Source organism: Biomphalaria glabrata, chromosome 6 (genome assembly GCF_947242115.1).
Source record: "Biomphalaria glabrata chromosome 6, xgBioGlab47.1, whole genome shotgun sequence".
Classification (NCBI taxonomy): Eukaryota; Metazoa; Mollusca; class Gastropoda; family Planorbidae; genus Biomphalaria; species Biomphalaria glabrata.
This window is the reverse complement of record NC_074716.1, coordinates 8015423-8040260: the sequence shown is the minus strand read 5'-3', so window position 1 is coordinate 8040260 and position 24838 is coordinate 8015423. Positions and strand designations below refer to the sequence as shown.

At 34.3% G+C, this 24838-nt stretch overlaps 2 protein-coding genes and 1 long non-coding RNA gene across 14 annotated transcripts in view; 2 read left to right on the top strand and 1 right to left on the bottom strand.

Moving 5' to 3' along the window:
• The first annotated feature begins 103 nt into the window (after positions 1-103).
• Positions 104-8753, top strand: LOC106073412 (ATP synthase subunit O, mitochondrial-like). The gene is given in 7 exon segments (NM_001311271.1): positions 104-130; positions 3361-3408; positions 5216-5399; positions 5683-5742; positions 6774-6886; positions 7618-7704; positions 8640-8753. Coding segments are annotated over 7 exon segments (633 nt in total).
• A 1011-nt stretch (positions 8754-9764) lies between these two features.
• On the bottom strand, positions 9765-15353 carry LOC129926897 (uncharacterized). Of its 4 annotated transcripts, XR_008778593.1 has the most exons (5): positions 15208-15353; positions 14609-14666; positions 14248-14521; positions 12508-12599; positions 9765-10246 (listed from the first exon to the last, which is right to left on the bottom strand). It is a non-coding gene; the product is annotated as an uncharacterized LOC129926897 (long non-coding RNA). The 4 variants fall into 4 exon arrangements; XR_008778594.1 differs by lacking the exon at positions 12508-12599 and having other exon boundaries at positions 9766-10246; positions 15208-15351; XR_008778592.1 differs by lacking the exon at positions 9765-10246 and having other exon boundaries at positions 10954-12599; positions 15208-15351.
• LOC106078637 (synaptotagmin-like protein 4) overlaps positions 12932-24838 on the top strand; it is a 69187-nt gene continuing 57280 nt past the window's right edge. For 3 of the 9 annotated variants that reach the window (XM_056033387.1, XM_056033385.1, XM_056033379.1), the window contains exon 1: positions 15500-15642. The gene's annotated coding sequence lies outside the window, so the exon portion shown is untranslated. Of the gene's footprint in view, positions 13029-15497; positions 15643-24838 lie in introns of those variants that run through there. The other 6 variants (XM_056033381.1, XM_056033395.1, XM_056033386.1 and 3 more) reach the window with 6 other exon arrangements.

Below are 24838 nucleotides of genomic sequence, written 5' to 3'. Positions count from 1 at the left end.
AGATTTTAGATCTTGATCAAATATTTTTGTATTAAAAAATAAAAAAGGAGATCAACTTCCTGTAAGTGACCTTCCTTGCTAAAATCTAAATAGAAGTCTTGTCATGGCGACTTCTCGTTGGAATTTGGTGGTAAATTAGAATATTTTTTTTAACAGAATATTAATTGTCATACCTCAGATTGCATCCATTTTTTTGCATGAATAAATGCGCTTTTCTCCCCATAAGTTCTTAGACTAGATCTGGATTTAAATGTAGATTATGATGATTAAAGTCTTGCACTTCTAACTAATGATAATGAAAAGTTCTTTCTTCATTTCTTGACTAAACTTAAGTAAACTCCTAAATAAACTAAAAAAAATTCTCTAAGTGTCTAAGTCCTAAGTCAAGTTTAATTATAAAGTTAGAGATCTATCAAATACTATCAATACTAGAATCTAGAAGTAGAATGTTGACGGTTTCTAGATCTAGTCTTAGATCTAAATCTTTTGTACTTCTTTAGTTTTAGTTTTAGTTGACTAAAAGTAAAACTAGGTAAAAGACTTGTCTCAAGAATTAGAATAGATTTTCTACAGTAGGCAGGTGAAATAAAAAATGTATCTTTGAAAAACAATTTTTCATTAGTAAGTCATTAAAATACTTTGAAAGAACTTTCTAATGCTGTATAAATTATGACTGTACGTTTAACAGTTAGATCTAGATCTAGAAAGTTATAATTTTTTTGTGACGTTTTGACCTAACAATACTAACATACATGGAACAAGTAAGATGAGAGTGTCTCGCTGGCTAAGCCAGAAGAGACACACCCCCAGATCAAAAGTTAAAAGTTGGAATTTAGTTTCATAGACGATAGATCTACTTATTAAAAAAGAAATTTAATAGTAGATCTAGTAATATTATTAGACATCTAGTAGTAAATTTCTAGCTCACAAATCTGATTTCATTTATATTTATGAACTTCAGTTGTTTAGAATGTAAATACTGATGAAATAAACAAATTATCGGGTCTAGAGCTTCAAGAAATGTCAGAGGGGTGTGGACAAAATGGTGGCGTAGTGATGGCAGAAAAAAACAAAATATTTAAAAAGTGGGATCAAAATCGTCTGAAACAATTTTTTTTCAAATGCGCTGGTGATTAATACACAAAAACAATTTGAATATATCCAGAATATTAGGCCTCACATGGCCTGAAGTGGTTTTACGTCGATCACAAAATTTTCTTATCAAAAACTGTAAGTCCCGTAGCCCACAATGCTAACCGTATTTTCAAGTTTTTGAGTGATGTGCCGGAGATATCGCAATAAAACTTGGTAGAATTATAGCTAGGCATAGTATCTAGCGTGAAAAAAAATATGAATGTTGGGGCTTTTTCCTGGATCCTGCTAAAAACAAAAGAGTATTTTTTATAATAAATTTTAAAATGATAAATAACTTTTTAAAAAAAACGTAATTAAGCTTTAATTAGGCCATTGTCTAAAGTCATTGATAACACAAGTTTATAGCTTCTCACATTTCATTCAAAAGTGTAATAAATTTGCAAGTGCGGCCTATGGGTTTTTTAGCCTAGCTTTCTAGAGACTAGGAGTAGTAGGAGTCACTACTACTAGATCTAGTAACTAGGTTATCATGGACATGGATGACATGCCATGGACTAGTTAAAGATACTCTCTCTATAATCATAGACTAGATTGTCACTAGATCTAGAATAGCCTATAGATTATAGAGTCTATAGTAAAGCTGCCTTGTATTGAACACCCCCTTTTGTATCCCATATTTGACATCTCACCATATTTTATCAATGATTGTCAATGATAGTTTATTTTGATCGTTATTAGTATTATTACAGAAATACTTTGTTAGTATGGTGTGCGATTCAGTTTTTCTTTTTTTTAACACATTTAGTTTTGTATTCCTATGAAAGATCGTTTTTCTACTAGGGGATTTTGTACACTGGTATGAAAGCATGTTGTTGATTTTTCCCCTCATATACATAAATGATATAAATGGATGTTTTCTAGATTCAGAATTGAAAGGAGAACATTTTTCCCTAGCTTTCCATTAGACTTAGACCTATTCAGAGTTATAGGGGCGTTTCAGTAAGGTTTACTATTTTAGAAAAGGCTAATCAGCAATATTTTTAGTGTGTTTATACAAAAATTATATATGTAATGTTTTCTTTAATGTCCAAAATTGTAAAAGCACAAATAAACATAATCAGTACATTTTTAGAATCTAAAAGACAACAAAACACACAAGTTCAGACACAAGCAATTATAAAATGTGTATAAAAAATTTTGTGTGCAGAATAGTTCCCCCCCCCCCTTTTTTCCCCCCAAATAATTTGTTAAGCATGCTCTCCCCTGCTATTGCTAAATCTATTTATAGCATGACTTTGCCTAAATTTTGAACTATCACTGTGAGGTGTATGTGCAGAAAACCTGAATATGGCATATATAGTCTTTTCTTTTGCACATGGTAGTTCAACTCTTGCTTGACCAGAAAATACATGAAATGAAAAAATTAAATAATTAAAACATTTTTTAAATGCTTTTTGTCTGAAATGGTTTTACAAGGCGTTCGATGTCATAGTAAGTGAAAAAAAATTGTCTGATGAAGTTTACATTTGTCATACCTACCCAATCTTGGCAACAGATCTAATTTTATAGATCAATGGATGACGAGTTAATAGATGTTTTCTTTTCTTTTTTTTTTTACCTAGTTCTTGTCAATACAGAGCTTCAGTTCAGATGCAAAAAATTGATGTGATTCAGCTTAACTTGTTCGATAAGGCAGCTTTACTCTAGTAGTAATCTATTTATAGAGTCTAGATCTATGTATGATACTTAGTAGATCTATAATGATAGTTGATAGAGATCTAGTATTATAGATAGATGATTCTTTTTTCTAGTATCACCTTCTATCAGATCTAGACTCATGACTAGAACTGGGTAGTAGATCTGTATTTTGACATAGTTATTTCTACCTAGATCTAGATTAATCTACTAGATTGACTTGATTATCATGATTAAGTGTTATCAATAATAATCACGAATCAACAATAGTTACCCTACAGTAGTGTGAGTAGAGTCACTAGTTTTATAGATGAGATATAATCTCAATATTTTGTCTGATTTTGATGATGATGGTCATCATCTTCTATACCTCTATAGTATAATATAATATAATATAATAGTTTACTACAAGAATTCTAATCTAGATATATAGATCTATATTATATGGATATAGATCCATACAGATTCAATATAGAAAATGCTGAAAATGTTCAATGTAATATTAAGTTACATTAGGCTTAATGATTTTTCGTCTGATTTAAAAGAATTCGTCACTTTTTTTTTTTTCAGGCTAGGCATTTCTGTTCTTCTGCCGCAAGGGGTGGGAAACTTGTTCAGGTATGAATCTTTTAAATGTGATTTCAACTTGATTAAATGACTTTCTCTCCAGGTAAGTCTACCGACACTGACCGATTATTGAAAAGTAGAAAAATTTTAGTATGTCTTTCAACTGAACATAGAGGAGTTTTTCAAAAGTTACACTTTGAAATACACAGTGGTTAACTTGTGATTGAACGTCAAATTCTTCACTTAATTTACACAATAATAATCGTAAATCCTCATCAGTAATGGCTAAGACAGATTTTAGGAATCAGTTATAGAGATCTCAAATAAGGAAATCCTATGCCGAACTGGGAGTTGACCTCTTTGTGAGGTTGTGACAGAGGGTCGCATGAAGTTTGCAGGACATGTTCTCAAACAAAATGAACTACGCATACCAAGAGTTGTGATGACATGGAGGCCAATATGATGAAAGCGCAAACAGGGACATCCTCATATAACGTGGCGCCACACTTTCATGGAGGACCTCAGAGCAGTAGACACCAGGTGGGAAGAGGCTTCAGACATTATCTAGATACATGGTTAGAAAGATAGTTTGGAATCACAAACTCAGAATCAGCCCCTGAAGTGGTCCACTCGGCAGGTTTAAATATTTTCTACATGAATATCAGAAGCTTTGAACTGCTAACTATCGTCAACCACAACCCTATCAAAAGTGTTGCTGATATTATTGGGTTGATAATATTTATATGTATTCAATGAATTGAATGTTTTGAAGGTCAGTCTCTAATTCAAGGTCTCGAGGAAGAACTTTTCCATTGGATTAAATGTCTAAGAGTATCTATATTTCATGTGCTGTACATTGCACTCCACTTGTATAATATGAAACACTGTGTTGTTTTAAATTATATTTTTGATTTATATACATACTAAATGCATTCTTTCTCTTTGAAAACAAAAATAAACACTTCATTTAGCTATAGAAATATTTTTTCAAAATTATTTTAGAAGAAAAAAAAAAACAAGACCGTTTGCATAAATGTTTAAAATATGTACAGAAAAATCAACTACCTTATTAATATAGTTCCCAGTTTTTTTACTTTTTATAGTAAATAGTTGTAAAAAAAAGTGTATTTTTATTTTTAAAAAATGCTTACATATTTAATTTTTAAAATTAAATGTTTTGCTTTCACAAAAGAAAAAAGTAGCTGTTGCAACATAGCTTTCAATATCTTTTCTAGTTTTTGATATCTTAATGGCATGGAGTGTCAGACTGACTTGACTGACAGACCACACAAAACTAACAGCGGCTATTCCCCCTAATAATTACATTTCAGACTGAATAATTAACCTTAGTTAAAAATACAACTGACTGACTTGATCTGACACTGGCTGACAATTGCTCTTTTCCTTTTTATTGTTTACTAATTAGACCTTACTGGAAGTACTGTCACTGAGATAATCGAATCTTTGATAGAATCTCTTTTTATTTTTGGTGGTCTCTAATGACTGAGTTCGCTTTCAGTCATTATAGAGGTTGTGGCTCTGTGTAAGCTATTCGTCAGATTTACATTTCTAACTTGAAACTTACCAAAGATTAGGATAATATGGATACAAATAAATGCAATTTTAGGTATATATTAAATAGAAAAAAATTGTTTCTTAAATGCTTTTCATCTTTTTTATACTTGTTGCTTGTGCTAGAAGGCCTTGTTATTCTATTTGATTTTTTTGGCTTGCTTATGATTGTATAATGCTAGTTTTGACAGATTTTAAATTTTTATTGTATCATTATCATGAGCTGTTTATAATGTTTCTCTTGAAATTTAGTGTATTTACCTCTATATCTCTCTAAATTTTGTAGGCTCCCTTACAAGTATATGGTGTTGAAGGTAGATATGCAAGTGCTCTCTATTCAGCAGCTACTAAGCAATCCAAATTAGAAACTGTAGAAAAAGAGCTGAGTTCACTACAGTCAGAGCTACAAAAAAATCAACAATTGCTAGAGTTTCTTTCAGATCCTTCACAAAAAAAGTTTCAGAAGAAAGGTAAGATCTTTAGAACTTCATAGAGATTGAAACTTTATAGCAAATATTCAGGTTTACAAGGTTTAAGACTGAATTCAATATTGGTTTTTTTTTTTTTTTTTTTTTTTTTTACAAAAGCTCCTTTTATTATATTTTTTTTAATGATTAGGTTAAATTTCTTTGATTTTATTTTTGAAGAGTTGTTTATTTATGCCTTTTACATACATTGTATCAGTAGTTGTTTTTTACTATTTTGGATTTTTTTAAACTTTACATTGATCCATTACTTTTTATTCAAATATAGCTGCTGTTGAAAGTTTGATGAAAAAGAAAAACTTTTCAGATTTGACTGTCAATTTATTTGGTAAGTTTAAACAAAAATTAACATTTTATATGTTGTTGTTTTTTATCCTGCTAAAAATCGTCTGTATTTATAAGACCTCATTTAGTTAACTGTAAAAATAACGCCCATATTGAAATTAGCACATTCTTCCATCTGCGATTATTGTAATTTTCACCTCATGAATCAAAATATTGATATATTCAGATTAATTTAATGTGAAAAATCTCTAATTTTATTGGTTTGTGACATAAGTTTTTTTGTGTATGCCTAAAAATCTCATGGTATATATCAGGCTCCTTAAAACAAGGATCAGCCTTGTTTCTTGTCAGTCTTGTTGAACATAAAAATAAAACTTTCTGATTTTGAAAAAGTTTGTAAATATTAATCATCATCATCAAACTCCATTTGAGTGAGGGCTTGAGAGGCTTAAACCCTCTCTTGCAAAAGCCCTTGGCAGAAACCCTCCTGTCTTGCGTAGTGAAGTGCGTATATGTCACCATACAGGTTGAAAATTTTTAGTTTCCCAGATCAGCAAGTCTGGGGCAGTCAAACAGAATATGAGTCACGGTTTCCTCCTCTTCCCCACAGCGGGGGCACCATGAATCAACATTTGGCCAGACATTAATAGAACATTAGCAAAAACAATAACATATTTTATCTTTCTTGTGATCTAATGTAGCACATCTTTTTTGACCAGTTTTTGTTGTTTTTTTTTTCACTATAGATTTTCACTATAATAAAACATTTTGAAAATCTTATTATCATCATCTTTTTTTTTTTTCCCATGAAGAAGGTAGAATTAGAAGCGGGGGCACCATGAATCAACATTTGGCCAGACATTAATAGAACATTAGCAAAAACAATAACATATTTTATCTTTCTTGTGATCTAATGTAGCACATCTTTTTTGACCAGTTTTTGTTGTTGTTTTTTTTTCACTTTAGATTTTCACTATAATAAAACATTTTGAAAATCTTATTAGCATCATCTTTTTTTTTTTCCCATGAAGAAGGTAGAATTAGAATATAATCAATACTGTTTGCTGCTTTCAGTTGCCTTGGCTGAGAATGGACGCATGAAGAAAACAATGCAGGTGATTTCATCTTTCAATAAGTTGATGAGCGCACACAGGGGAGAAGTCTCCTGCACTGTGAAAACAGCCAAGGTGAGTCAGAATTTTATTTTGGTCTTCTCCTTTGGCTCTAACTTAAAGATCTCAAGTCAGACTCAGAAAATATTCTCTGTTATAAAAAAAATATTTAATATTACATAAATTATGAATCCATATGATGTTTCCTATTACTTCTATTTTAAATTTTGGTTTTTGCCTTTTTTTAATTGAGAAACGTTTTAGTCTAATTCAACATTACTCATACAAACCCATTGATATTTATTTCTGCAAATTATCACAAAATGAACAAGTGCATTAAATTACAAGTATGTTTTTGCACGGAAAAGGGGGGGGGTGGGCTAAGTTTTTAAGTGCTTGGTTTCCAGATAGAGGGATCTTGAGTTTCAATCTCAATAATGACTTGGATGTCAAAAATTTATCACACCTAAGTCCACCCAACTATAATGTTTACCTTACATCCTATGGGGGAAATTAAAGTAGGTAGGTCAATTTACTAGCTTCTTGACACCCTTGTTAACCATTGCCCATAGAAACAGATGACCTTTACAACATCTGTCTTATAGATCTCAAGGTCTGAAAGGGGGTATTTTTAAAATAATTTTTTGAAGGACAGATAATTAAATTTTAATTTTTTCTGCATTTCCAGTTTCAAATTTAGTCTTAAAATGCTCAATTTGTTTACGAATTGGCCAACATTTTTTTTTAATTCAAATTTATATTTGTGTACGTTGGATTTAAAAAAAATAATATTTTGTTTTATTTAGCCTCTGGATGAAGCAACACTGAAAGAGTTGAAGACAGCTCTACAAGGATTTTTGAAAAAAGGGGAATCTCTTCAGCTACAAACTTCTGTAAATTTTTCAAATATTTACAATTCACATTGTATATGAATGTTAACAAATTAAACACTATTAACATTTAAGCTAAATAGAAATTCAAATAAGCACTTACATATAAAGAAAGCTGAAAAATGTTTTGATTTCATCATTACAAAGACAAAAGTAGAAATATTTAAAAAAAAATTGTAAACATGCTTTTCTGAGATGAACTGCACAGTAGTTTCCAAATCAGACCGCTCTCAGTATAGTTTTAGAAGCCATCTCCTTTCCTGCATAGCGGGATTCTACAGGCAAGACGCCTTATCAATTAGAATCGTTACTGAACTCAACATAAATGAGGTTGCGTGTCAATGTGTTATGTGCCAGGACGTCCGTTGACTTCAGCCTGTTATTCTTTCTGGATTTGCTCCCAAAGCTTTTGATCATCCAAGGTCATCTGCAAGCAGCAGTTTTCTCTCCTAGATGAGCTACTATCCCTAGATATCAAACTTCATCTAGCTGACTTAGAGTTAAAGCACCCTGTACTGGCTATTTACAATCATTTCCCTGGATTTTTTAAAGATGTTTCTAGTGAATATCCTAATGACTGGAATACCCAACATCATATTCCATGACTGCAAACCAGTCCGCTGCTGGTTATTTGGTATTCACAGATACCCATTTATCTAAGGGTCCACTAACTGGACTGTTAATGCGCTTGGTAGAAGGTGATAGCTCCTCCAAATATAGGGATTTAAATTATTTATTGTTATTATTAAAAAACAACAACTGTAGATCCCACTTTGAGATAATCTACTGTGGGAGTTAAAGTACAATTGTAGTTTATTTCATTCATGCATCTGTATGCTTAAAATATTTTATCACAGCTTGTTAAATTGTTAGATATAACACAATAATAAAATCAATTTCCATGTGAATATTAAATCTTATAATATTTATATTTTCAGGTTGACCCCACTTTAATTGGAGGTATGACCGTAGCTCTTGGAGATAAATTTGTGGACATGTCAATGAGAACCAAGATCAAGACCTACACTGACCTAATCAAGGCTGCTGTATAAAACAATGGATCTAGTAGTTGTTTCACTGTATTTAGTGTATTTTGATTTGATGGCAGAAATAAAGAGGGTTATTAATGTTTGAGTAATCTGATGTGTATAAATGAGTAGCAGTTCAAGATCATACCAGTAAGATTTGGCACAGAAAGGTTACTGAAAAAAAATCTTAGCTTGTTGTCTGAAGTATTTATAATACATAAATAAAAACGTATTTACTACTTTAAAAATGCTTCATTTATCATTATTAATGGAATTTTAAAAAAAGAGAAAATCTTAGCATCCTTACAAAAAAAAAAGAGTTTATTTTCATGATTTAAAATTGTTAACTTCTTTTGCTTCTGCATTGTCAAAACAGATGAAGACATTAGGAAAGATAAATTAATTTGAATGGATCTTTTGAAAAACATAATTAATAGCTGTATACTTTTACTAGTATTAGATCTCCATCGTATACATTATTGGATCTCTCAGGTATTTTATCTTTTGAGAGAAGAGAGTATTTCCCCCTTGCAACTTCTCATGTGACTTAAATAGGCCAATTAAGTCTTGCATATACAGCTAGATAAGCTAGCTTCAAATTAAACCTTTAGCACAGGAACAAGAAGATTTAGATCTTGGTCTCGAGAACTGAGTCTATCATCATCATCTAGTAGCTTGAGACACTTCTTTTAAATTGTCCTAGGGGTTGTCTAAAATCTTGGAAATCCAGGCCCATGGAAACTTACCTTCATCTGCATGTCTGAGCAAACTTCTGCCTGGGAAAGATCCAAGCAGACGTAGGCCTAGGCTTAAATTACTACATCCCTATTACTGATGTCTCGTGTCCCAATGCGCTTGGATTAGCAATAGTAATAATTTGGTATATTTTTCAAAGTAGGGTAGCTCAAAAGTAGTTTTACAGTTAGATTCGATCACGTAGACTATTTCTTTGAACAGCAGGACATTCGTTATACCAGTTAATAGAAACACTATCTCTTAGGTGCTCAAAATACCTCCCTTCTGTTCTATTATCAATTAGGATGTATAAACAACACTGCTGTTTAAGTTACAACTCCATTTTATTGACATGACAAGAGAAGTAAAAAAAAAAAAAAAACTAACAGGAGACTTTAATAAACACTAATAACAGACTTGAGAAAAACATGCCAAACATACTGAACAGTAGGACAAGAGAGACAACAAGTAAACAAACACACACACAACATGCATCAACATAAGTACACATAAATGTAACACCTGCAACATTCTACAAATCTCTCCAGGACACTATTGACTCACAGTGCCGCACAAAATCCGATCTTCATCCATTTCTGTGAATGTGAGATAGAAGTAATCATTTCTTGTCTTGTGTTTCTTCTCGCAAACCTTGTTCCAACACCAAAAAAAAACCCATACGTGTTAGGTCAGAGGTGAAACTGGCCATTCGATGCTGCCCTTCTTCCAGACCAACACTGGGGAAATACTTAGTCGTTTCTTACTGCAAACGCCATATCCCTCTGAAAGAAAACAGTTCGACCAAGTCAGGCTTGGTTTGAGTAGTGTACTAACTGGTACTTCACGAAGCTTGGTCACGTGGTGCTCTCCCTCTACAGGTCTATTTAATTTAAAAAAAAAAACGGGCCCAACAACCAGATAAAAGGTTTTATAATAACTGTAAACTTACTTTTGGACCACCATGTATAAGTACAGACTTTCCTTCAAAAACTATTACCATGCCAAACTAATGTTTATGTGGGAAGCTTGGTCGAGAGGCTAAGTGCTAAGAACTTGGCTTGTCTTGGCTACCTAGAAGGGGGCTCGAGGTCCGACACCCGACTCGGGCAGAGTTGCGTTTACTGAGCGTCTAAAGGAAGCACGGAAAACCAACTCCTAGATCCCCCCCCCCAACTGGTCCACAAATGAGATTGGACCAAAGCGCTCTGAGCATGGCATGAAAGTAGCGCTATATAAAATGCTATAATATATTATAGATTTGAAATGCATCCGTCACTTTTTTTTTCTTCTGTTTGATTCAGTTAAAGAAAAGGTTCTTATATGACTTTATCCTAATATTTATACTTAAGTCTCAATTAGGATAGTTTTACTTTTTTTTTTAATGTGTATTTTATTAGCTTCTTAGTTTGAGAGTTTCAGTTATTCTTCCAGTTGTCTCTCTCACACACACTAAGCAGGGTTGTAGTAACACACTGAAGAAACACAAGAGTTGAAATGGATGCGAATAGAGCTTATACTCTCTTCAAACTCACTCAAATGAAGTAAACAAAACTGACTTCAATAATATATGATAGGACATTAATAATATATGATAGGACATCAATAATATATGATAGGACATCAATAACATATGATAGGACGTCAATAATATATGATAGGACATCAATAATGTATGATAGGACATCAATAATATATGATAGGACAAGTAGGGGCCTACTTAAGTAGCTTGGCCAAAAGCTATTAACATTAAACTTAATTTAGACAATAAGCTGAGCATAGAAAAGTGACAAAACTTTTCTAGATGTTTTCAACTTTCTTTGGAATATTTTATTTGTTGATCCGCGCACTTATATACAAAATATGATTTGAATGCTATCCTGACCATTCGTTGACCAAGATCTACCCAACCTGACCTGGCTTAAATCGTTTACAAGCCGTAGAGTGTGATAGATTTAAATCTCAATTTTGTAGCATTGAACCTACAATTGAGTGGGCAATTTAGAGAATGTCATTTCTGCTGTGATTGAAAGAACAAAAAAAAAAAAAACAAGGTTACAAAGATCAAAATCAGCCCACGAAGTTGTCCACTCGGGCAGGTATAAATATTTTCGGCATGAATATCAGAAACTATGAACTACAAACTATCAACAACCACAACCTTATCCTCGTCAATAGAACAAGAAGAAGAGACGTACGTTTTGAAAGTGTTGCCGAAGCTATTGTATTGTTGGTCAGACTGCGACCTCTTGATACCGCAGGCTACAGAGATTTATTAATGTTAGTCCTATTATTATTATAGCCTACAGTTAATATTCATATGTATTCAATGAATTGATGGGTATGAAAATATGGTTCAATGTGAACGTAGCCTACACTAATTGATGTTATTGAATCTAATTGATTTGTTTTTTTTTAAAGCCAAATCTTTCGTTCAAAGCCTTAAGGAAGAAAACAATTGATGTTTATTGTATAGTAGGCCTACGGATGAAAGCTGCTTCTTAATTTTTTTTTTCTTTAATTATATTCGTCTTGTAGCCTATACACATTAAGTAGGACTAAACATTGTATTTAAAATGTAAGCAGCATGTATGACTAAAAATACTTAATTTTGTAATACTATTTTTATAACATTACATTAGAAAAAAACAACCTTGGCCTAACTAATAGTGAGTAGTTGTAAAAACAGTTTGATTTTTATGGAAAAAAACAACAACAAACAAACCCTGCTTTCATAGTTAATTTTAAAATTAAACTTCTTGTTTTCAGAAGAAAAATAGGGGCCGTTGCATCAGAACTTTGAACGATCTAAAATATGATGTCGGATCTTCAATATCTTGTCTAGTTGTTGTTTTTTTTTACATCTAAAAGGGACGGACGGACAGACATACCACACAAAACTAATAGCGGCTTTTTTCCTTTCGATGGCCATTAAGAACAACTCTTTTTTTTTTTCCATTGCTGTTTAAGTTCGATGCAGGATAAATGTTGCAACTAATGGCTTGCATTATGCACCCTCCAGATGAAATGAAACAAATGCATTTACCTGTAACATCCTCTACCAAGTTGATAAGCCATCGTCAACCTTTCGTGGATTATAGAGGATGCCAACCAGTTCAACAGCGTTGGGTTATAGGCCTATATAATTCACGAAATTGTAAAACTGAATTCTTCCTGTATCTTTGGACTAGACACATAGACTTATATAGGCTATAGGCCTATTACTAAAGTCTAGTAGGCTACATTTATTTCATTATATCTCAAGTTGAATTCGGCTATTTTGTAATAAAAGTTCTAGGCTTACTTAGAATTTGTTCACAAAGAAGTTGATTATTATTATTTCGCACTCGATAAAAAGGAATATACCCATGAATGTCGCAAAGTATTAACCAATCGACAAGCGTGTTACAAAAAATCCTTGATAAATATTATAATTATGAAGTTTTGTTTTGTTACATTTATCACTTCCTCTTCTCTTATAAAGCTTACAGATCAAACCAAAAATAACAAAAACAAAACGTAATCCCCTTTAATATTTTTTTTTAAAAAGAGAAAAATCTATTTAAGGTAAAAGACATCTAGATCTGTTTTTGTTTTTTTCAACACTGTCACACAGAACAGAGTTTACAGAGACATACAGAATATACAGATACTCACACATCACAGTTCATTTTAGAATCTTTTTTTAGATGATAAATCATTAAATGTCTCAAATGATAAGAGTCATCATAGAGGGTAGAATAGATCTACTCCAGCTAGACTCACGTTCTAGATTTAGAGTAACGTGACCGTCTGTATAATGTATTAGCACTATTACTACTATTAGAATTATTTATTAGATCTATGCCTAGACTCTATATTATAATATATAAGATGAGATTATAATTCATTATTGTGAGATAATTAAAATGTTAATAGATTAGATACATCTAGATCTAGATTCTAGTCTATATACAATAGATCTAGAATGATAGAGTGAAGAGTCTAGAAAGATCTATTCTTATGACTATGTAGTCTAGTCTATCTATGATATGAAGTCTATGTCGACAATGTTCTTAATCTTTGGCTCTATATCTAGATTCTAGCTATCTATTCAATTCTATTGTGATCTATATGGCAGATGATGTTAAGCCTTAACTTAAGGGCGTAGTGGCTGATTGGTTAAGCACTTGGGTCAGAATAAGGGTCCTGGGTTCGAATCTTGATGAAGATTGGGATTTTGAATTTTGTAATGTTTAGGGCGCCTCTGAGTCCATCCAACTCTAATGACTTTAGTTGGGGAAAGTAAATAAGTTGGTGGGTCCTTGTGCTGGCAACATGACACCCTCCTTGTTAACCATTAGCCAAAGAAACAGATGAAACAGAAACAGATGTAACTATAAATAGCTATGAATAGTACAACAGATGTAGGCTTATTAAATCATAACAAATTGTAGATCTAGAAATAAACATAAACAAGTTTTATTTAAAACAAAACTGGATTGGCCTTTGAAAGTAGATCTAGATCTTTGAAGTGATAATTTTTAAAAATAAGATATGAGTCATTCGACCCACCAAAAATACACCTCTTTTTCCTCTCAAGTCTATTGCTGAGTTTTTTTCATCCATCCTTGCCAATACAATTTTATCTCTATATTTAACATCATTCTGTTGACTTTTTTTTTTTAAACCAAAATAAATCTGCTACATGAAGATGATTTTTCACTGATCACATAGATTTTCTTATACTAAATGTGCCTCAAACTTATAACTTAGTAACTGACCAATCCCAAACTTTTTAACTGACCTTCAACTTATTTTGACCATTTGATAAATCAAAAACAAGGAATCTGATAAACATTTTCATTTGGGATGTTGTTTTATATGCATTGGATGTCCCTTCAGAAGTGAAAATTATTACATTCTAGTCCAAACCTAGGATGGCGGGGGATGGCAGCGCGCAGAGTTCAAATCCAGGACCATCAAGGCAACAGTCCAGTGCACATACCAGGCAGCCATCCAAGGTTTCTGTGTTTTCGTTCCAATTAATTTGGTAGTGTACTCTTGTTTTTATAGAACACCTGGAATTAGATAGAACTGTTGGTTAGTAATTACTTTTGAGCACATGGCATCTGGTTGAATGGGTAATTAAGGTGGTTTGTACTTACCACATACCACCTGTGTTCATTGTTTACCACAAACTTGTATTTCACATGTCCATTCAATCTTGAAAGCAAGTATTAGATTTCATTAGATTTCTTATCAAAATTAATGCTGACTCAAAAGTCCTAAAATCCATTTGCCAAACAAAGATTAGTCTCAACAATTTGATATCTCCTGAAGTGAATAGGCTTCCTAGTTCTCCACAAGTTTTTTTTTTCTATTTTAAACTGCTTTTGTATAGTGCATCGTTCATGCGAGCTATAGTCCAAGCATAAGGATTCAAACTTAAGCCCCCTTGACAAGTAGCCAGCGGCTTTTGCCACTCAGCCACCCAACCCATTGATCTTGAAAAGTAATAGACAATGAAACCTAGATATTTTCTTTGTAATCTAAACAATCATTAAAATAAAAAAAAAAAAAAAAAAAGAATGTTATGATATCTTAAAATGTTCTTATTAGTTCTCTTTAAAGTTTTCCATAGCCACCAAGCGTAAAGCTCTAAAGTTACTAATTTAAAGTAAATCCAGATCTCCTTGTTGTATACTAACATAGAAAAATCTTTACATAGAAAAAAAAAAAAAAAAAAAACCTAGATTACTCTCACCATATAGTCCTATAATATTAACAATTTATTGACAACAAAGCCAAGTGAAAGGATCCCATCAGGTCAGTAAAAAAAAGAAAATGTCAATATGTCCTCCACACTGCCCCCCCCTCCCCACTGTGATGTGAAGAGGTGCACCTGTTGCCAGTAAGTCCATGAGTGTGGCTTGGTGTGTAATCACTTGTCAATGTGTACTCAAGGCAGAGACCTGGGCCTACATACACCATGTTATCATCTATTCATAACCACAGGCCCCGCCTTTTGGGAAGAAGAAACTAAAAATAACTCTTGGCAAGGGGGACTAACTCCCTTTAATCTGTACTGGAGATAATTGTCACTGTCAATCAGTGTTAATAAATATTTTATGCCGGTGGAAATATCTTTATGTGAAACACTTTCACAGTCTCTTGGATTTAATATTTAGATCTACACAAGGTAATTTGTTTTAATAAAGATCCAGATTTGTCTTTTATATTTTTATGTCTAATTGTGTTTGGCACATTTAAAAGACAAGCTCTTGTAACTTTATACAGTTGAAACTGTTACAATAGCCATATGCACTATAGTTTCTAATCTGGAGTAAATTTAGATCTATATGATATAAACACCAAACTGACATACAGAGATCTTGATGTATAGACCAGATTTAGAGGTACTTATACAATCTATATTATATGTTAATGTTTTGGAGGAAAGGGGGAGTAATGAAACCAGGCACATAAACTGGACTTCAGCAATCCATATGAATATGAAACATCAAATCATGGGGTAAGGGGTATATATATACTACTGTAATTCAGGCCGCTTGAGGTAGTAACATTGCCATGGCCCACTAGTATATTAAAGCTTCTCCGGCTACGATAATAGATGTGCCACCTGACCTTTAATCTCCGACCTCTCCATTTGTTTTCATATTACAAGATTGTAGGCCTTATTTTAATGTTCTATTTGGTACACACGACAGGCACAACACACTTACACACAGAGCACATTCATTGTTGACGTAATCGAGCACTTTTTTTTTTTAATTGTAACATTTAACTGACCTTAGCATAGATGTAGACTATTTTAGACTCAGTTAAACAAATGAACTGTGGAAAATAAAGTGTTTGCTAGAGGATGGATTTATTTCTATGAGTATGTAATTTACTCCAATGACTTCATCGTGGCGTACGTTTGAAGATGAGTAAAAAAACAGCCTCTGTTGGAGATGTTGACATATCAGCTGGATAGAAGTTTGCCTCTAATAAAAGAATCTGTTCAAGGCGTGCGTAGAGCGTAACATCTGGGTGGATGTTTATGTGGCAGGGATTCTGTCACCAGGGGTCACTACCGTCATCATTGGCTGCATGTCTTCATTTCAGCGGGAAACAAGGGGTGGGTGACCAGGGGTCACTACCGTCATCATTGGTTGCATGTCTTCATTTCAGCGGGAAACAAGGGGTGGGTGACCAGGGGTCACTACCGTCATCATTGGTTGCATGTCTTCATTTCAGCGGGAAACAAGGGGTGGGTGACCAGGGGTCACTACCGTAATCATTGGCTGCATGTCTTCATTTCAGCGGGAAACAAGGGGTGGGTGACCAGGGGTCACTACCGTAATCATTGGCTGCATGTCTTCATTTCAGCGGGAAAGAAGGGGTGGGTGGGGGATCACCACGAATCATGGTATATGTCTAAGCTCTATTTTGTGTGGCCCCAAAACATGACATGAGATTGTTATGTAAAGTTACCCCTTTCAGACCTTGTGATCTATGGGGCAGATGACATAGAAGGTTATCTGTTTCTGTGGCCCACGGTTAACGAGGGTGTCACGTGGCCAGCTTAACGACCAACTGCCTTTACGTTCCTAAACTAATGTCAGTTACCCTTTAGAAATGGGTGGACTCACGAGGCGCCCTAAAGATCCCGAAAGTAGAAAAATCCAGTCTTCACCAGGATTTGAACCCAGAAACCCCGGTTTGGAAGCCACCGCGCTTCCCAATATTGTTTTGTGGCTAGTCTAAATCCTAACCGCCTTATATTTCCCCACTTACACCAGATTGCGCGGGCCCCAGTCAGGGAAGGGAAAAGGATAATAAGTGAAAATTAACATTTTTTATTTGAAAATAAATTTGTCTTTGCATTACATTTTCTTAAATAAAAACTAATAGTGCCTTTTCCTTTTTATCACGCGTAGTATTGGCGTTTACTATATTGAATGACACCCCAAAACGACAATTTTGTCTATTTGTAAGATTTTATGTGTTTTCGGGAGATTTTAATAATTTTAGATTTCCAGGACTTTTTCGTATCCCTATTTCGTAATTTTAGGAGATTTCTAAGTTCTCCTGGAAAATCAGGAGCGCCGCGGGAATCCTTATTATAAGTTATAATGGTTTTATTTAATAATCTACACCTACAATTAGCTCGGGGTCTATGAAAGTGTGGGGGCATAGGTTGCCGTGGCCTAAGGCCGGCCCTGACTGCGGACAAGAATTATAATCTGATGCGTCTGTATGTTTGGACATAGCGAAGTTGTGGGCTATTCCTTTTGGTTCTGGTTGAATGTCTAGGAGGTTTAGGGAGGCTTTGTACTCTTACGTACACTTCCTCTCCATGGAGGCTTCTTCAAATTACTTTATACGTTTCCGTGGCAACGTTCTTTTGTTTACATTATTCAGGTCGTACTTTTAGTAGTTCCGGGTCTACTGGACCACGCTCCAGGGTTTTGTATAAACGGATGCCCCGTCCGTCCTATGATTTATTCAGACGATCTGGTGCGGGGGAAGAGAGCCTCGGTGACTTTGACAAATTGAGAGATGGCGAACCTAGACTCGTCAACCGAGGCCTTTCTTCTCTCTAAACATGAATACTTGATGTCCTCTGCGTTGATCATATTAGAAGTTGATTATATAAGTACTTAGAACTAGACAGCCTAAGTCTGCAAGAAATAAATACTTAGAACTAGACAGCCTAAGTCTGCAAGAAATAAATACTTAGAACTAGATAGCCTTAGTCTGCAAGTAATAAATACTTAGAACTAGACAGCCTAAGTCTGCAAGAAATAAATACTTAGAACTAGATAGCCTTAGTCTGCAAGTAATAAATACTTAGAACTAGATAGCCTAAGTCTGCAAGAAATAAATACTTAGAACTAGATAGCCTTAGTCTGCAAGTAATAAATACTTAGAACTAGATAGCCTAAGTCTGCAAGAAATAAATACTTAGAACTAGATAGCCTTAGTCTGCAAGAAATAAATACTTAGAACTAGATAGCCTAAGTCTGCAAGAAATAAATACTTAGAACTAGATAGCCTGATTATAAGTCTGCAAGAAATAAATACTTAGAACTAGATAGCCTAAGTCTGCAAGAAATAAATACTTAGAACTAGATAGCCTAAGTCTGCAAGAAATAAATACTTAGAACTAGATAGCCTAAGTCTGCAAGAAATAAATACTTAGAACTAGATAGCCTGATTATATGTCTGCAAGAAATAAATACTTAGAACTAGATAGCCTAAGTCTGCAAGAAATAAATACTTAGAACTAGATAGCCTAAGTCTGCAAGAACTAAATACTTAGAACTAGATAGCCTAAGTCTGCAAGAAATAAATACTTAGAACTAGATAGCCTGATTATAAGTCTGCAAGAAATAAATACTTAGAACTAGATGGCCTTAGTCTGCAAGAACTAAATACTTAGAACTAGATAGCCTAAGTCTGCAAGAAATAAATACTTAGAACTAGATAGCTTGATTATAAGTCTGCAAGAAATAAATACTTAGAACTAGATGTCCTTAGTCTGCAAGAACTAAATACTTAGAACTAGATGGCCTGAGTCTGCAAGAAATAAGTACTTAGAACTAGATAGCCTAAGTCTGCAAGAACTAAATACTTAGAACTAGATAGCCTAAGTCTGCAAGAAATAAATACTTAGAACTAGATAGCCTAAGTCTGCAAGAAATAAATACTTAGAACTAGATAGCCTTAGTCTGCAAGTAATAAATACTTAGAACTAGATAGCCTTAGTCTGCAAGAAATAAGTACTTAGAACTAGATAGCCTAAGTCTGCAAGAAATAAATACTTAGAACTAGATAGCCTAAGTCTGCAAGAAATAAATACTTAGAACTAGATAGCCTAAGTCTGCAAGAAATAAATACTTAGAACTAGATAGCCTTAGTCTGCAAGAACTAAATACTTAGAACTAGATAGCCTAAGTCTGCAAGAAATAAGTACTTAGAACTAGATAGCCTAAGTCTGCAAGAAATAAATACTTAGAACTAGATAGCCTAAGTCTGCAAGTAATAAATACTTAGAACTAGAGGGCCTTAGTCTGCAAGTAATAAATACTTAGAACTAGATAGCCTAAGTCTGCAAGAAATAAATAGAATAACAAATAACAGACTATCATCAGCATCATAAAGGAGGAATCGACACCCCCCCCCCCAAACGTTTTAAATTACTAGTTTCATTAACATAGGCAAAGGGGTTCGGATTTACCTTTGTCCAGTAATTGATTTTTTACAATCTTTTGCATCTCAAGCATGGGGTTTTGACCGAGACTCCCTTGTTACAGACTTAGACAAGAACACTACAATATCATTATGTTTCCAACAAGGAACATCTGGAAATGGCCCCAGCATTAGTCTGACGATTCAAATAGCTCTGCGAATAATTCTGGGCTAAAAGATTAAAAAAAAAAGGCCGGAGAATGAATGCCTACACTGTACACTTTGGTTCGGAATATCGTCTTAGTTCATCACACGCCAAAGAGATACCAAGGCTATTCCGCACCAAAGTGTACAGTGTAGGCGCTCAGTAAACATAACTCTGCGCGAGTCAGATGTAGAAGCTCGATCCCCCTTCATAGGTAGCCAAGCCAAGCCATGTTCAAGTTTATTAAGCCTCTCGACCACGCTTCCCAAGTTTATATGCGACATTCGTTCAACCTGGTCAATCGATTATTTTTATACCGTTTTCGGTAAACCTGTATTAGGTCTATCGTTTGTGCGACATTCAGTCAACCTAGATTAGGTCAATCGATTGTTTGTATGCCGACATTCAGTCAACCTAGATTAGGTCAATCGATTGTTTGTATGCCGACATTCAGTCAACCTAGATTAGGTCAATCGATTGTTTGTATACCGACATTCAGTCAACCTAGATTAGGTCAATCGATTGTTTGTATGCCGACATTCAGTCAACCTAGATTAGGTCAATCGATTGTTTGTATGCTGACATTCAGTCAACCTAGATTAGGTCAATCGATTGTTTGTATACCGACATTCAGTCAACCTAGATTAGGTCAATCGATTGTTTGTATGCCGACATTCAGTCAACCTAGATTAGGTCAATCGATTGTTTGTATGGCGACATTCAGTCAACCTAGATTAGGTCAATCGATTGTTTGTATGGCGACATTCAGTCAACCTAGATTAGGTCAATCGATTGTTTGTATGGCGACATTCAGTCAACCTAGATTAGGTCAATCGATTGTTTGTATGCCGACATTCAGTCAACCTAGATTAAGTCAATCGATTGTTTGTATGGCGACATTCAGTGAACCTAGATTAGGTCAATCGATTGTTTGTATGCCGACATTCAGTCAACCTAGATTAGGTCAATCGATTGTTTGTGTGGCGACATTCAGTCAACCTAGATTAGGTCAATCGATTGTTTGTATGCCGACATTCAGTCAACCTAGATTAGGTCAATCGATTGTTTGTATACCGACATTCAGTCAACCTAGATTAGTTCAATCGATTGTTTGTATGCCGACATCCAGTCAACCTAGATTAGTTCAATCGATGGTTTGTATGCCGACATTCAGTCAATCTAGATAAGGTCAATCGATTGTTTGTATGCCGACATTCAGTCAACCTAGATTAGGTCAATCGATTGTTTGTATACCGACATTCAGTGAACTAGAATTGTATATACTAATAATTTTAGTACAGGTTGACTGAAAGTCGGTATGCAAACAATCGAAGGTTGACCGAATGTGGACATTTACTACGGACTGAGCTAGAATGTTTGCATTTCGAGATTTGGTCTTGCCTTGTTTAGCTTTTGATTTTGTGTGAGTATATCGTGGGGGAAGATTCTTTGTACAGCTTCACACCATCTGTCAGTTTCTTAATGTTATTCATAGGAAATTAAGCAATGCCTTTTATTTGATTTGTCGACCATTATTTTAGTCTTTCTCTCTTCCTATTGTATGGTTTATGGTTGCTTTTTCTACTCTTGATCTTTTCGGGTGTCTACGTGGTCTTTAAAGTGTATTCATTTTTCGACAATAACACTGTTTCTTTCAACTTCTGCTATGTATGTAGATGAGCTATCGCAAGGGACTTTATGTGTGGACTCCACTGGCCTATAAAATATAGAATAGGTGAAATTGAGTATTGTGGGAGTTGCCTCATGATTCTACCATAAGCCAAGAAAAAAAAAATATTAAAAAAAAAACGACACTTTTATAACTGCAAGAAAAAAAGCTACCTTCCTTTACTTTGTCATCTTTGTTTCCATTAGTGCCAGAATAATCCCCAGCGAGGCGGAAGTGACTTGTCGTCTGGACTGAGCCTAATTATAGCTTTTGTGTCATATTGCAAATTCAGACGATCTCGTGACACCGAATCCGTTGTTGTTGATTTGATTTTACATGATAATACTGAAAAAAAAAAAGGTATAACGTGATAATTGGGATGTGGAAACATAAAAGTCTTGCGAGGGCAACGATGTCGCCAACGACGCCATCGCCGTTATTGTTGTTTGCAAATGTAATAGGCTACCACAAATTAGATGGTACATTTCGTTTTTGTTTTTCTAACTCAAAGTCTTAGAAATTAGTTGAAATATATTGTAAGATTCGTTTATTATTATTATTATAATTATGTTAGAAATGAACGAGTATTCATTCTCTGCCACTGCTAGAAATGAACGAGTATTCATTCTCTGCCACTGCTAAAGAGAAACAAAATTCATTGAAGTTCCTTTATCAGTGTCCACTGAGGAGTTTTCTGGTGACGAGAATCTTCTTAGGAATCTTATGGGCATTGAAGGTATCTGTGAGGTCAGTTGTCATTATCCCCTCGGCTAATATAACAGTTATTATTATTATTATTATTATTGCATGTACCTCATAGACATAAATAAATATAGACTGGCCGAAGGAAGTAACTTCATGTAACTTGAAAACATGTATATCTATTGTATTCGGATCTCCGAATTATGAAAAATTGCATGATCTTCATTCTTAGAGATTAAAGAAAACTCATAGCAAAACTACACTGCTTCCTTATTTACAATATATATAGGTGTGTGGCTGAAACAGATATGAATACTTCACTTTTATACTGCTCATAAATGCTGTATAATAAAGTACACAAAATTACAAATTAAAGTCACAAATTTTCGTTTCATATAACTCTTTAATCGGCCAGTCTATATTTATTTATGTCTATGATGTACCTTGTCGGATTACATCTAGGCATTCTACTTTTCCCCCCTCTTTTGAAATCGCCCCTCTGTGACTTTTGACATTTGCGACAATAATCACGTGTCACCCTATCCACCTCTGCCCCGCCATTAGCCGACTAGATCTAGACCTAGATCTATGGTGAGAGCACATAGACTGTATATTAGCGTCATACTTCGCACATCACCCAATCGACTGGAAACTTATTTTGATCAGAGAGCGGTGTTGACAGAGGCGTCACTTTTAATTGCTCCCCCCCCCTTTTTTTTTTAATGGGTAAAGAGAGAAAAAGTGTGGTTGTGGTGTGTATGGAGCGGAGGTTTGTCTTATATTTTATGAAAGAGTAAGGCGTAGGCTGCATGTGGTTCTCAATTGGTTTAGCTGCCGTAGGGACCCTTGCGGCTATTGAGTTCGTGTTGTCCGTCCGTCAGTTTCGTTTAGATCGTTTAGAAACTAAAAAGGCTTTTTAAAATAACGATTTCATCATTGTGATTCGTGATCAAAATAACTCTTTGGTCTCGAGAGTCTGAAAGTGACTCTTGTTTTGTTTTTTTTAAATACGTCTATGCAAATACCTATTAACCATTTGAAATCAAGATGAAAAAAGATAGGCCTATATAGTAGTCTTTATAGTAACAGCACGGAGGAAATTCTTTAATACTCATATATAATTCTCTTCGTGGCCCAACCATGCAGGACACAGCGATGAAAAAGTCATGGAAAGATAACTCCTTTATTTCTGCAAGTCGGACTAGAGTTAGCCCACGTAAATTTCGTGGTGACAGAGACCGAGGCTCAGAAAAAAAAGGAGGGGGGGTATGCTACTCCGCGGGTCGGTCCGTGTTATCTATAAAGTCAGATTTTCTCAGTTTCCTTTTACAAAATTTGTTAGCGATGCTATTTAGGTGTGAGGTTATGTTTGAATACTTATTGTTATCTTGTTTCTGTTGATTTAAAAAAAATGAATATAAAAAGGGGGTGGGGTAGATTGAATGGCCATTTCTGAAATTAAACTGTAGCTGTAAGAGTTAGCTGTAATATAGCTGCAAAATTTATCTGTATCGTAAGAGTTAGCTGTATCATTTATTATTGCAGATATTGATACTATCCACAGTAATCTGCTCTTTGTTTACGCCATAACTTTGATTCTACAGTGCTAAATGTTTTTTTTAGCGGCCCCCCGAAAGGGGAATAGACGCTATTAGTTTTGTGAGGTCTGTGTATCCGTCCGTCCGTCCCGTTTAGATCTCGCAAACTAAAGAAGATATGGAAAATCCGACATCATGATATTTTGACCTTTCAAAGTTCTGATCCAACGGTTACTTTTTTTTTCTTTTCTGAATGCGAAAAATTTAATTTTTAAATTAACTATGCAAGCAGTTTTTTTTCATAAAAATACACCATTTTTACAACTATTCCCTATTAATCGTAACAAACTCGGAGGACTATTTAGTAAGGGAGATGATTATTTACCATATTTTAATACATTTAAGCAAACGGTTTTAGATTTTTTGTAAAAAAAAAGTTTTGGTCAAAATTGTATTTCTAAGTTAAGTAATTTCAGTCATACAAACTACTATATTTACACAAAAATACATTTGGAACACTTAACTAAAGGTCAAAGTTTTATTTGTTGAGACTTTAAATAAGAGATTAACCCTTTACAAAACAATTCAATCAATTAGACAGGCGAGGTTTACATTTCACCTTGTAACACCTTTTGTGGTGCTTATTAAATTATCTGCTTTATAATAATATATAATCTTGAATTGTTGCACTACCACATGTCACAGTGACTCTCAAACAATGCTGTGGCACTCCTATCCCTTTACCTGTTGGACCGTTGGGGCACCACACAAGATCTGTCAACCATCTTTCTCCATTACTCTGTCGTTTGCATCTGATACTATTTCATTCACTGACAGGCCTGTCAATTCTTTGATGTTGTCTTCCCATCGCTTTCTCTGTCTTCCTCTTCATCTTTTTCTTGGCACTGTTCCCTAAAGGAATGTCTTTGCGAGCCCCGTGAGCCTTGTGATGTGGCCATAGAGTTTGAGTTTAGGTTTTTTGACAGTGGTTAGCAGGTCATCGTGCGATCCAATAGCTGTGTCAATCCTGTTTCTAATCTCTACATTCGTGATGCGGTCTTTGTAAGTGACACCTAGGATTTAA